The sequence below is a fragment of the Cyrtonyx montezumae genome, unplaced genomic scaffold (assembly GCF_038088225.1).
Source record: "Cyrtonyx montezumae isolate F1298 unplaced genomic scaffold, pur_monq_1.0 scaffold_23, whole genome shotgun sequence".
Classification (NCBI taxonomy): domain Eukaryota; kingdom Metazoa; phylum Chordata; class Aves; order Galliformes; family Odontophoridae; genus Cyrtonyx; species Cyrtonyx montezumae.
In genome coordinates this window covers 10,382,078-10,394,599 of record NW_027071970.1, presented here as the reverse complement: position 1 = coordinate 10,394,599, position 12,522 = coordinate 10,382,078, and the positions used below count along the sequence as shown (strand labels likewise).

Here is a 12,522-nt window from a genome sequence, read left to right as displayed (position 1 = left end):
AAATATTAAGACTCCTTTGTGAGGATGTGACATAGGAAAAATAACTCAAGAATAGCCTGTAATAGGAGTCATCAGTGCTGTGCATTTTTGTAACTCATATAACACACAGAGGAAGAGCTTTTACCCTTCTCAGCACTGTACTCCTGCAGTGAGGGGATGTTTTCCATGTCAGGTATTGGTACAAAACAGGTATTTGTCTGTTAGCTGCTACTCTGAACTGCTTTTTATCCCTGCATTAAGGTCTGTCTGCTCCTGCATAACTGTGGGAACAGAATAAATACAAAAGGAATTAAATCAGCAGCATAAAAAGATGTTCCAGGAAATGGTAATGGTAATGTAACAGCACAAAGTGATTCCTCTTCCTGTACATCAAGCCTATGGAACTGAAACCATTTCTAGATTATGCAAAGATCAACCTTGTAGAGATGATGCTGAAGAGAAAACACATTCAAATGCTGTCAAACAAAAGTATATATACATGAGAAAAACAAGACAATACATCTTTGTACATTTTAACATTTTTACAGCAATGCAGGTGGAACAGGATGGGTTTTTATACCTGCTGTATGCAGAATGTGAAATGCTTTGAGACTTGAGACACTGCTGTAAAACCCTTTAGTGATGTGTTGAAGTAAAACTAAATGGCATTTAAAAATAAATGCTCACGTGCACAGGTTATAAGGCTTAGTGAGGATTGGTTTGACTCTATACACGTAAATGAACAGACTACAAAAGTGTCCTCTAGGTCTGAGCTGCTGGGGTGCCAGCCTTCTTACACCACGTGCAGTGCCTTATAAAAAGAGAGTCATTGAACCAACACAGCAAGAGAAAGGTGCTGCTTTCAGCACAGCCAAGTGACTCCTTGAGACTTCAACAGGAGTGTGAGCCCAACTCACACCCAAGCATGCAAACGAGGGAGTAAGACAAAGGTATAACAAAATGCTATTTACAAATTGGTAAAGCACACTCAGCCCTGAACACAAACAGCTTCCATCAAAAACAACAGGCTTTTAGAAACCTTACACTCTTAATGCTTTTGGTTTTAGTGGGTTGTTTTGTTTTTTCTTAACTGGAAGTTACAAGTAACTTCCACTGCAGTTAATACCTCACAATTAATAAATAAGAAGCATCAAGAATCTTCATGGCATTGAGATGCATAGAACTATTAAATGGTTCCAGTCTATTAAATAAAAAAAAAAGTCTTCTGTTCCTGCAAAAATCAGAGTTCAGAAAAGAATGGCCCTAGTGCTACGTTTGTGTGCCACACCAAGCACTGGGAAGAGAGGCCATCACTGCATGCCAAACCACTGCTCCTGATCTGCCCACTGGGCTGCCTCACTGTCGCTGCCTTCCAAGTCTCCCTCCTCTCCACTTCCCTCCATATCATCCACATCTTCTTCCTGGGTTGCATCTGTTGGACTTTCCTCTTTTTCCATTTTCTGCATTCCTTCTAGTGACTTCTGATCATTTGGGTCCAAGCTGAAGGGAAGAAAAGAAAGTATTGCCTTAAACCTACTTATTTCTCTTATGTTTGTAGCATAACCATAAAGGCATACTGCCTTGTTTTCTGCACTTCCCATTCAGCACCACCAGCAATGTCAGCATAGTAGCTGCAACTGCACCTGACAATAGCACCAGGTATTACATTCTCATCATTGTGAGCCTCAAGAATGCACTTTTCTAAGTGCATTATCACATTAAACATTATCACATACAACTTTTTACTTGGTCAGTTATTCTTCTCTATGTGTACACTCCAGTCTTGGGTTGCTGGCTTACCTTAGGGCAATGCTGTACTGGTCCATTGCTTCCTGGTATTCATTGACAGCCACGAGGAAGTCTCCCAGGATTCGATGCAGAACACAGTCACTCTGATTAGCCAGTGCATTCCTCAGCAAAGCAATTCCATCCTCATACTTCTGCTCTCTACCTGTTTATTTGCAAAGCTAAGTTTTAATTAATAGTTTCAATCAATCTGTAAGCAGACTGTACACTAAGAGCAATCACAACACAAAAGCCTTTCTTCCCTCAGAGCTGTCAGGATGAAGGATGGCAGTAACACACTTCTTGTAAGCAATGACTGCTACACTCATTAACATACACACTTTCAAGGCAAAACATTTCATATGCCATGTTTTTATGTGCTGCCTTAATGTCAGCTGGTAGGTAAAATTAATTTCTGTGCTGAGATGGACATGAAAAAAAGGAACTTACTAAGAAGTTCTGCTTTCTTTACCACAGCTTTAATGTAATCAGGTCTTTGTGTCAGTGCTTTGTCCAGTAATGTTTTTGCTTTCTCCTGTGTCACTGGGTCTTCAAGGCAGACTGTTGCCAGCAGAGTGAGTGTCTGTGCATTTGCTCCCAGAGTTTTATACACATTGTTTGCCATAACCATAGCTTCCCGGATACTGTTAGATGCGAGGTAACACTCAATGAGACCTGATCAGAAAAAAGAAAAGCATTTCAGGCTCTTTTAGTACTGCAGTCAATCACCCCTCCTCAATTATTTGTTCTTGGTCACCATGCAAAATGGTAACAGTGGATCAAGAGGACAGCAGAGCAGTTCTAGGCAGGCAAACTACATACCATAGTGAATCTCCAGACGTACCTGTTGCTAGGAGTTGGAAACATTCTACAAGCAATTCCTAAGACTGCCAATAAACAGTACGTCGGAACCATATCATCCATTTTTATTTAATACTGTGTATCTTCTGAGGCTTTTAATTTTGCTAAGTTTAATGCAACTTCACAATAAAACACTTACTCCTCTGAACACACGAGTATTTCTCCTTCTCAGCCACTTACCATTTAAACTTGCTCCTACTTAGGAGACAGGACAAGATGAAGCTCCTGGTATCACTAACCATACACTGAGTGTCATCATCCAAAACCGATCAGCTCAAAACACCCAAGTTTGTTTACACTCAGATAAAGCCACTCAAAAACAAACAACTTTTTGGAAAATCATTCTTGCAGATGCACGCATTCTCTGGTGCCTCTTGTCTACTACTTCCAACACTTTAAAGTTCTTTGGGTAAAAATCATTCACGTGCTAGAAAGTCAGTGGGGAAAAGAACTCATCTGCTCTCTTTCTTAGTAAGAAGTCATTAACACAGCACTGCTGCAGGCTGAGTAGCTTGCTTCACTCACCCTCGTAGCAGTCCAACCTGCACGGCGCGAGGCGGATCGCTTCACGGAAGTGTATGATTGCCTCCTGCACTCGGCCCATATTCCTCAGGGCAGCTCCTTTCAGCAGCAGAGCTTGAACACTATTGCTATTAAGCTGGATAGCTTTGGCTCCTAAATATAAGGCACGGGAGTATCGTTTACTATAAAAACTATGACACCTATGGAAAGACAAGATGGATTGTAAACGTGTACTGCCCGTGTACGTTCACAGAGACTTAAAAGAGAGAGGGAAGAAACACACTGCAAGCAACTTGAAACACAAAAAGTTCAGCAGTTAAAAATACACATCTGTGTAAAAACAAACACCTCTAAAGCTGGAAAGCAAACAAAAAAACCCACCAATATGAGTATTAACCATCACAGCTATTTAATGCATCACTGCTGTTGCAAAAGTATAGCAATTCAAACAGACTTAAAGTGAACAACCAAAATACATATTCATGGCTAGTTAGTTACCCTGGAACAGGACAAAGCAGCTGGTTTCACTGTCAGCTGTAATTACCCCACACAGCAAATTAAGAGTCAAGGCAAGAAAGGAAAGAGAGCATCGTACCCAGACACCACCCAGGGCTCTGCATGTTGATCTGAAATATTGAAGAGACGGCAGCCTAAGTTTTCTACATCCTCCAGTCGACCTTCTCGTGCCAACAAATAACCATACACATCCATTCCTAAGGTGAAAAGTCTGAAGGTCAATCATCAAGAAACAGAAAGCTCATTCACTACAGTAAATTCAGACTTCCTAACTAAATTATTCCTAATATATGTTTGTTTGGCAAACCACATAAACAGATATGTCACCTTCCAGACAACTGCCATTTTAAATAACTTGCAACGCAATCACTTGAACTGCCTAACTACCAGGGACTGCTCAATGTACACAGTCTCTGAATGTAAACCCTGCACTGAAAGACAGCTACAACTACACTCAACAGTCCACTCAGTATTTGTTGGCATATATCTGCTACTCTAACTTAATTTATCACATCATGACCCTAGGTAAACTTTCCTTTACAATATACTCACCTTTTATTAGGTAAGGATCCAGCATTTGGGCTTGTTCGAATTTTAGAATGGAGTTTTTATTATCCCCAGCTCTGAAATACAGGTCTGCCAAGCTCCCCAGTAGATCTACATTATCTCTCAGCAGTGACTTTTTCTCTAAAGAGCTTTAAGAGAAACGAAATGCTGTTATTCATATGTAATGATACTAAAGTAACAATAAATAAATATTTTATGCTATATGATTACACTGTGCTCTTTCAACTCTTACCAAATTGTATTGATTGCTCTAGTGTTATCTCCAGTATGCACAAAAGCATATGCCTTGATCCACACTGAGAGCCAGTCCAAGTTCGGAATGCTCTGAATGATATTTATTGTCATGGAAGCCACTTCTGCACCTTTCACTGACAGCGAGAGCAAACCTGTTCAGAGAGGTATTAAAAATAACAAAAAACAATTTAAATCACCATTATTACAAATTATCTGAAGACTAGAGAGCAGCTTGTCACAAATGTATAACGTGCATTAAATCTGTCAGCATTAAATATTACACAGAAATGGCAGTCAATTACCTAGTCTCAAACACGCTTCAAATTATAATGCTTCTTAGAGCAGATGCACTTAACAGGGTGGAAAAACCTACCTAGTATGGCATCAAGTGCTAATGGGCACTGCCTCAGTACTTCCTTGTAGCTTGTAACAGATGAGCGTTCCTGACCTGCTTTCTTGTACAGATTTGCCAGCATCATATTGATCTGCAATATCAAAAAGGAGAAGTTCTCACTAAGAAAAAGACAACTTTGTCCTCAGGCATGCTGTCTCCCTCCCTTCTGAGTAGTTCTGAGATCACTATAACCTACCAATGTATTATAAAATAAAAATAAGACTAGTGAGTCCAAATATAAAATTCACATTTTTTAACTGACATAGTACATCTGTACATCTCAGCAATGTGGCATCAAAAAATGGGCAAATGCTTAAGTGTGATGACGAGAAGAACCTGTATATCCACTGCACTAATGTTCTTTCAGTTGATCTCCCCATATCAATGGAAGTGCTTAAGAGAAGGAAGGCAGAGAATGTTTCCATTTAGCTTCTAAATAAAGTCATGATTGATAAAAGAACAGAAAGGATTCAAGCTCTGCACAGTCCAACCAGCTGGGTCTCACTACAATCTTTTATTATTCTAGTGTATATAGATTGTAAAGGTTTGCTTTCCTCAACCTTTTCTTCTATCTCCTGAGCAAGCGCTGGTGACAAACCTTTGGGGTCCTCTGTCTGGAAGGAATCCCATCCAGAATGGCAATGGCATCTTTATCTTGCTTCAGCATTGTGTAACATTCAGCCATTTTATATTTTACTTCGATTTCAGATGGTAAGCACTGAAATAAAATACAAATATTAAAGAAAAACTGTAGTGGAAATGCTAAGTCATGACCCAAAGCAGTGAATGAGTGACAACCCTGAGTGAGAGACAACCCTGGGGAGCTCAGGTGCAAGCCATGCAACTGAGTGACCAGGAGAGGTGGAGCCAGGATCCACCCCTTCCCAGACCTCATTTAAGGGCTGACAGGGGAGGTGAGGGTATCTCCCTGGGGTTCTTCTAAAGGTAAGCAGATTTTTCTTCCTTTTTTTCTGCTTCCACGGCTGCTGCACTGGGGTTTGTTCTCATTTACTGCAGACTATGGTTGTGCACTCTGCTATTACTATACTTTCCATCATACTATAGCATTGCAGCATTACAACATTATAGTCACACTAGAAAAAATAAGTTGTTCTCATTCTATGCTCAGAATAGGTTAAAAATATCTAGTGCAAGAAAGGTGAAAATACACCCTGCTGTTGGCTCACATTGCTCCTGTCTACCAAAACAATGAATTATGCATACAAAAACTAAAATAATCCACAGTCTAAAGCTACAATGCTAAATCAGCAACATTAACTGAAGGGCAGGGAGATGCACGATCACTGTCAGACTTCAGATACCTGGCTTTGGGGAGTTGAAGCAGCATTCCCAGTAGAAGGCCTTACTTTTGAAGTTTTACTCAACGCCTTTTTCTGCTGCAAGGCCATCGTGTACTTGCTTACAGCATTTCTATATTCTTTATCATGGAAAAGAGAGTCTGCGTGGTACACGAGGAGCTGGTACTTCTGAGATGGTGAAAACAGCTCCCTAGAAAAGATGCGGGCAGAATGAGATCAGCTAACAGCCTAAAGAAACAAAGACAGACCCAAAGTTATCCGTCCAGCTTCAACTCTGAGCTGCTGCTGCCGCTTTGCTACGCGGGCACAGCACAGCTCCCCGCAGGGAAGGAGCCCTTTCCCGATCCCGGTCCTATCAGAGCAGGCGGGCGGGCCACTCACGGGTTGTTGCCGCTCATCGTCAGGAGAAGCCCGCTGAGGAGTCGCACGTTCGAGTGGAGCCCGGCGGAGGCCATCTCCCGTACGTGCTCCACCACACTCATGGCGGAGGAAGGGCTGAAGGGACTGAAGAAAACTAGGAAAGCGGCGCCCAACGGACCGCACCACACTACTCCAAAATGGCGCCAAGGCGGGGGCCTCGCGCGGCTGCCCTAACGCCGCCCTGACGGCGGAACAGGCGCGCGGCGGGCAGCCCCACGCGCTCCGCGAGGACCCCGATAGCCCCGCGCGCGTGCGCAGTGGCGCATTTCCTCAGTGGTGCTGTGGGCGGGAGGTGGTTAATGCCGGCGGTAGCGCTGCTCGAGGTGGTCCTTCCCTGTCCAGCGTTTTATTTTGACTTTTGAATGAAAAGTTTGCCCCTTTTATCTGCGCTGCCCTTGAGCCTGGGATGCCTTTCTCATTAGATTTCACTATCTGAGGGCTGCAGCGGTCGTGAGAGGTGGCAAAGCCCATAAAATAATGACAGCTAAGGAGGAAGGCCCTTCAAAGCCGAGGTTGCTTCTGGCCCACCGTCAGGGGAAGTGCCTCAGCGGTGCAGCTGTGAACTACGAGGTACACAGTACCTCGCACAGGAGAGAAATCCTGCACAGCAATAACGAGATGAAACGGTTGTGTCAGGATTTTTTTCTTTCAGTGAAGTACCACAAAAAGCAAGTTAGTGCTGTGTGGTGGCGGCGAAAGCATTGCCAGCAAGGAGACAAAATGAACTCAGACCAGCAGGTCCTCAAAACAAATGCAGTCTTTGCCAGTGCTGTATCACAATGGCCTCCAAAAGTTTTTATTCTTTGAAAGCTAGCCATGAGACATAAAGCAGTTATCACATTAATTACAAGCTAAGTTTATTAAGGAGAAAAAAAAAAGCAAAAACACTGCACTTAACATGTGATACTGAGACTCTAGCCAGCAGAGCAAATACATACCACTCCATGCACAAACATCTCTTCAAACAAAAGCCCTGCTTTAAATGCTAGCTGTAAATAATAAAGCAGCCTGCATCTGAAACAGTATGTTAGGAATTGTTTATTAAGCACCAGCTTAATAATACTTGTTTACAGTACTCAAATGATCTTTTCACTTTACCTCCCTCCTCCCCTCATTTGACTTTTTTCTTCATAAACTTTTTTTTTCTTGGTACAAAATGTATCCAAAACAAAGGCAAAATATTTTGTACACCTTGCTGTGGAAATGTTTCGTGTTGTTGCTGCTTTGCCTGTTCACTGCCCAGGTCCTGACAGGCTCTTGTTCATGAACTGTCTCTTCACAAAGCAGATCCACCACTGCAGGAGAAAACATAATCAGAAAACAGGCAAAGGAAGTTTCCATCTTATAAACAAAACTGTGACTTCAAAGTATGCTTACTACCTATTCCAGTATATTTACTGCAGTATAACAATGAACAGGGGCTGCATCAGAAAGCTTTGCCTTTGAAACTAAATTAGCCTGAATGATTGCAATATTAAATGCGAACATTTATCTCCTGGTCTTATGCTTCATGTGCAATTTGTGCATGGACTGGCTAGTTCTTAAAATCCAGATAAAAGGCAAAATGGTCTACTTCAAAGAAGCATGAGATCAGAACTGCCTGGGAAGATGAACAGCATCTCTCATGCCTATGATTTTCTATTTGAAAACAGTCCCTAGCCAACAGCAGATGTGAAAATACTTTGAAGATTTAAACCAGAACTGCTTATTACTGCCCTGCTTTTTAAAGTAGCTTGAATTGGAATTTGGTGCCTTAACAGGTTTACAGATGAAATTCATTGATAACTGGCAGTCCTCTGTTTTGCTAGCCTGCTAAAACCAGGGAAGCCTGCTTCAGAGTTACCCACATCTGAACCCTCACCTGCTTCTTACTTCTCTCCGTGTTTTGAAAAAACTGACCAAGCCTCTCATTAAATCTGTGATGATCAGACCAAATTCTTACCTTACTAGGCTTGTCACTCTGAGGATCAAATACTTTTTCACAAAGTCGAAGACCAGTTTCTTGCCTGAGCTGCTGCAGATAGGCTCTCATCACCTCTGAAATGCAGCACACGTGCAAAACAACATCAAGTTAAACTAAATTTAGTATGGAAGCATTGGACATCACTGCTTAAAGCAGGAAGTGTGAGCTTTCACAGCTGTAGGCCCTTGTTGACTGGCTAATTGTTCAATTCACAGCCATACTTATATTTTCTTTAAATGAATTTTGCATCAGTAAAAAGGATCATCCAAACTGTTTTCTTCTTTCTATTAAGCCTTTGCCCATTGTTGTGGGCTTCCTCTTTGCCAGTGCAGGAGCTGAATTGGTCTCTGTAATAGAATAATAGAATCTATCTAGAAATTAAGCTGATGCAAGAGGCAGACTCAGACCCTGACTGCTTTGTTCTGTTGGATCTGTGGACTGGGGGGAGTCATCAGGCCCTTAAACTCAGAAGCCCTCAGAAGAGGGTCAGTTTTCTAGTCACAGAAATGTAGCTGGTAAAGTACAGACCAAAGGAAGTCTTCAGAGTTCTTCATTAAGCCTTACCTTCCTCCTGCTTGTTGGTAGGTTTGGCATAAATGGCATTAAGTGGAAAGCCAGGTTCCCCAGGGATTGGGAAATTAGTGATTCCTAGTGTGTACATCTCTTTCTCTCCTTGGCCTTTGGAGTTGCACTGAAAGACCCAACCAAACAATTGATTAAAAGTTACAAACAAAAACACTAGACTCAAATACTTTAACAACTACTAGAACATAAACTCTCTTTGAGAACAGCAACGCAATTTCTCTGCGCAGATCCACAGCCTCAAACATTCTGGTTCCAACAACTGGGATTGCAGAGAACAGTATTTGTTGTGCCTTTAGAGGCGAGTATCAGCAGACAGTCTCCTGAGTACAATCCCCAGAACAGACTCAGTTTCCCTCCTTACCTTTTGCAGCTTTTTTAAGCACTCAGAAATATAGAGAGTTATGTAGATCAGTGTTCTGTCAGCCTCGTTCTGCAAAATAAGAGCAAGCACAGAGCCCAGCCTGTTAGACTACAGGAGACTTCAAGGAACTGGGAACAATTTGAAACAGGAATGAATTCATTTGTGGCAACATTTTCCTCAAAAGAAAGAAACTACTAAAAAAAATACCTTTATTTCATAATTTTTGAAGAAAACATTAGCTTTGAAGTAGTAGATTGCTTCATCTATAATGTCTGTATCTTTAGCTAAAAAAAACAGAAAACCAAAATTAAGCAGCGCATCACAATCAAACAACGTTTTTTTTTTTTTTGAAGAGAACAATGAGAAAAGGAAGAGAGTAGATTACATAGCGACAACTTGCAACTTTCACTTTCTATCTACAAACGTGCTTGAATTCCAAAATATTTCCTTTTTCAAACTGCATCACCACACTACTGGGGGATGCCATGCCTGGGAAGTTCAACTCCGTGTGCCAAAGGGGAACTCATTGTAGGTTGCCTGCAAAATCCTTCAGTACTGAGATGTCCAACCCTAAAGGTTAGACTTTTGCTGCCCTATGGTGTAGACAATCTCCTTCCTCACTCTTCAGAGCAGCAGAGTGTCCTCAGCCACTTCCCCAAGGCTGAGTTCTGCAGCTAAACCTCAGCTTCCTCTGACAGCAGAGGGTTCACACCAGCACGTCCTCCTCACAGCCTGCTGAAAAGCACACTGAGGCACAGGAGGAAGTGTGAAAATAGCATCTGTAGGCAGTGTTAATTGCTAAAGCAACTGAATTACCTGGAGCTGCTCCAGATAACAGCCATAGGATCATTATTTTCTGTGGTTTGCACCGATTTGGTATCTGAAAGCTCTGTCTTCCTCTCTAAAACATTCAATTTCTAAACCATGACTTTTCTGCTCTGTCTTAGTAGGCCTGGTCTGGAGCAAACTGAAAAATGATGACCAGCAAAACACAATGGGCTTTTCATAGATTCTTGTAAACTTACTTTCTCGAGGTGCTGGGCCTTTGAACTGACTTCTGATGGGTAACAGTGCCATGTTCCCCACTAGCTTGGTATCCGAGTCCATTAGAGTTGAATGGTAAGCCTAGAGATGGGAGAAGGCTGATTATCATTGCTGCTGAGGAGAGCCCTTCCAGCATCCTGCTGGCAGCACAGACACATTGTATGGGAACTGTTGAATCAGGGCCTGAACCACTGATTGGTCACCTGAGGTGAGCACCAGTCAGCCACAGGGGCACAGGTGGAGGTGATATACCTGTGTGACTGGAAGGGGTGGAGCCTGGCTCCACCTCTCCCAAACCCCATTTAAGGGCTGACCACCACCAGGGAAGGATCTCTTCTCGGAGATCCCTCCCATGTGGAGTCCACAGTGAGCCTTTATCATCCTAAAGGCGAGCCACCTTCTTTTTGCTTACTATCTGTGTACCATCTATGTAGACCTACAGAAATATACTATCTTCTATACTATTTTTGAGTACCATCCTTGGAGATTATTTACCCTACATACATCAAACACAAATCAGAGTTTTACTTCTTAGTATACCTCCAGCAACCTTTCCTTGCAGATACAATGGCTGTTTTTTAATTAGGCCTTTGTAACTCAGCACCATTTTGGTGATAACCACAAAAGCACCATCCTGGAACCGTGCATGTCAGGGATGATGGAAGAGCCCAGGCTCTGCAGCCTGGAGAGGAAGAGGCTCTGGGTAGAGCTGAGAGAGGCCTGTCAATATCTAACGGGGCTGTGTGAAGGAAGAGGACAGAATCTTTAGTGGTGTCTGTGTGTTAGGACAAGGGGAAAAGGTTTCAAAGTAAAGAAGGGAGATCCAGACTGTGTGTGAGGATGAAGTTTTCACACTGAGGGTGGTGAGGCAGTGGCACAGGGTGCGCAGAGAGGTGGTACTGCCCCATCCTTGCAGACATCCAAGGTCAGGGGACGGGGCTGTGAGCACTGCTGGAGCTGTGCGTGTCCCTGCGCACTGCGGGCAGATATGTTAACTTCACGTCTAGTAATAGCAAGTAACTAATTAATAACTAAAAGCAGGCTTATCACACGCACACACAAAAGGGACCCGTCACATCACGCAGCCCTGCCGCTGTGAGGCCAGGAGGGGAGAAAAAGAGGAAGAAAGAGGAAGGCGGCATCCTCCCACCACACCGAGCCGCTGCTCCGTGCGCGGCTCCCGAATACAGCCGCTCTCCCACCCGCGCAGCCGCCCCCAGCCCGGCCCCTTCCCTCCCCCTGCCCCGCTCCCCTCACCGGCATGGCGAAGGGCAGGGCGCAGCTCGGTGCGAGGGCAGCGGGGCTGAGCTCGTAGCGAACCTTCCTCTTCCTCCAGGAAATGAGGCAGCGGGGCGGTGCGAGCGGGGGAAGCCGCAGCCTGCACCGCCCCGAGGAGCCGCTCCCTGCCGGGGAAGCGCAGAGTCGGTCCCCCCCGCCCCCTCCCCGGGTTGGGTTGGAAGGGAACCATCTCTCCCCCCCTTCACCCCGTGGCCCGTTTGCTCCCATCGCCGCCTGGTCGCATGAGTTAGGCCGAAAAAACGGGGAGATTTGGAGCTGAAGGACTGGGTTTCTCCTTTCCGTGAGCAGAGGACACCTCTGCTGTGAGGATGGGCTGGGGGGGTTCAGCCTGGAGGAGAAATAAGGCTGCAAGGAGTCCTTCCAGCGGCCCGAGGGGTGCCACAGGACAGCTGGGAAGTGTTCTGTCAGCGAGCGTAGTCACTGGTCAAGGGGTGATGGTTTTAAACTAAAAAGGATGATGTTAGGAAGAAATTAGTTGCTATGGGCGTGGCAAGGCACTGGAATTGAGTGCTAGAGAGGTGTGGGTGCCCCATCCCTGACAGTGCTCAAGGCCAAGGTGGATGGGGATGAGGACAACTTGATCTGGTGGCTGGAAATCCTGCCCATGGCAGAGGGGTTGGAGTCTAGATGGTCTTGAAGGTCCCTTCCAACCCGAACCATTCTATGATTTGAT

At 44.0% G+C, this 12,522-nt stretch overlaps 2 protein-coding genes across 2 annotated transcripts; both read right to left on the bottom strand.

Moving 5' to 3' along the window:
- Nucleotides 1–982: 982 nt before the first annotated feature.
- Nucleotides 983–6,776, bottom strand: ANAPC7 (anaphase promoting complex subunit 7). The gene is made up of 11 exons (XM_065739180.1): nt 6,559–6,776; nt 6,181–6,367; nt 5,457–5,576; nt 4,838–4,949; nt 4,463–4,616; nt 4,216–4,358; nt 3,743–3,860; nt 3,151–3,347; nt 2,215–2,439; nt 1,780–1,930; nt 983–1,479 (listed from the first exon to the last, which is right to left on the bottom strand). Exons 1-11 carry the CDS (start codon nt 6,657–6,659, stop codon nt 1,290–1,292), a joined length of 1,698 nt encoding a protein of 565 aa, XP_065595252.1. The 5' UTR covers nt 6,660–6,776; the 3' UTR covers nt 983–1,289.
- A 661-nt stretch (nt 6,777–7,437) lies between these two features.
- On the bottom strand, nt 7,438–11,894 carry ARPC3 (actin related protein 2/3 complex subunit 3). The gene is made up of 7 exons (XM_065739179.1): nt 11,808–11,894; nt 10,532–10,631; nt 9,714–9,790; nt 9,507–9,575; nt 9,125–9,251; nt 8,540–8,634; nt 7,438–7,892 (listed from the first exon to the last, which is right to left on the bottom strand). The coding sequence occupies exons 1-7, from the start codon at nt 11,811–11,813 to the stop codon at nt 7,830–7,832; spliced, it is 537 nt and encodes a 178-aa protein (XP_065595251.1). The 5' UTR covers nt 11,814–11,894; the 3' UTR covers nt 7,438–7,829.
- Between the last annotated feature and the right edge of the window lie 628 nt (nt 11,895–12,522).

Coding starts and splice junctions, on each gene's coding strand:
- ANAPC7 (XM_065739180.1), bottom strand. CDS start 6,659: ATGAGTGTGGTGGAGCACGTACGGGAGATGGCCTCCGCCGGGCTCCAC. Junction 4,950..5,456: donor CCAGACAGAGGACCCCAAAG/GTTTGTCACCAG, acceptor TTGATATTGCAG/ATCAATATGATGCTGGCAAA. Junction 3,861..4,215: donor GGATCCTTACCTAATAAAAG/GTGAGTATATTG, acceptor TTTTCACCTTAG/GAATGGATGTGTATGGTTAT.
- ARPC3 (XM_065739179.1), bottom strand. Junction 9,791..10,531: donor AGGCCCAGCACCTCGAGAAA/GTAAGTTTACAA, acceptor TGTTTTTTTTAG/CTAAAGATACAGACATTATA. Junction 8,635..9,124: donor TACCAACAAGCAGGAGGAAG/GTAAGGCTTAAT, acceptor GCTGCATTTCAG/AGGTGATGAGAGCCTATCTG.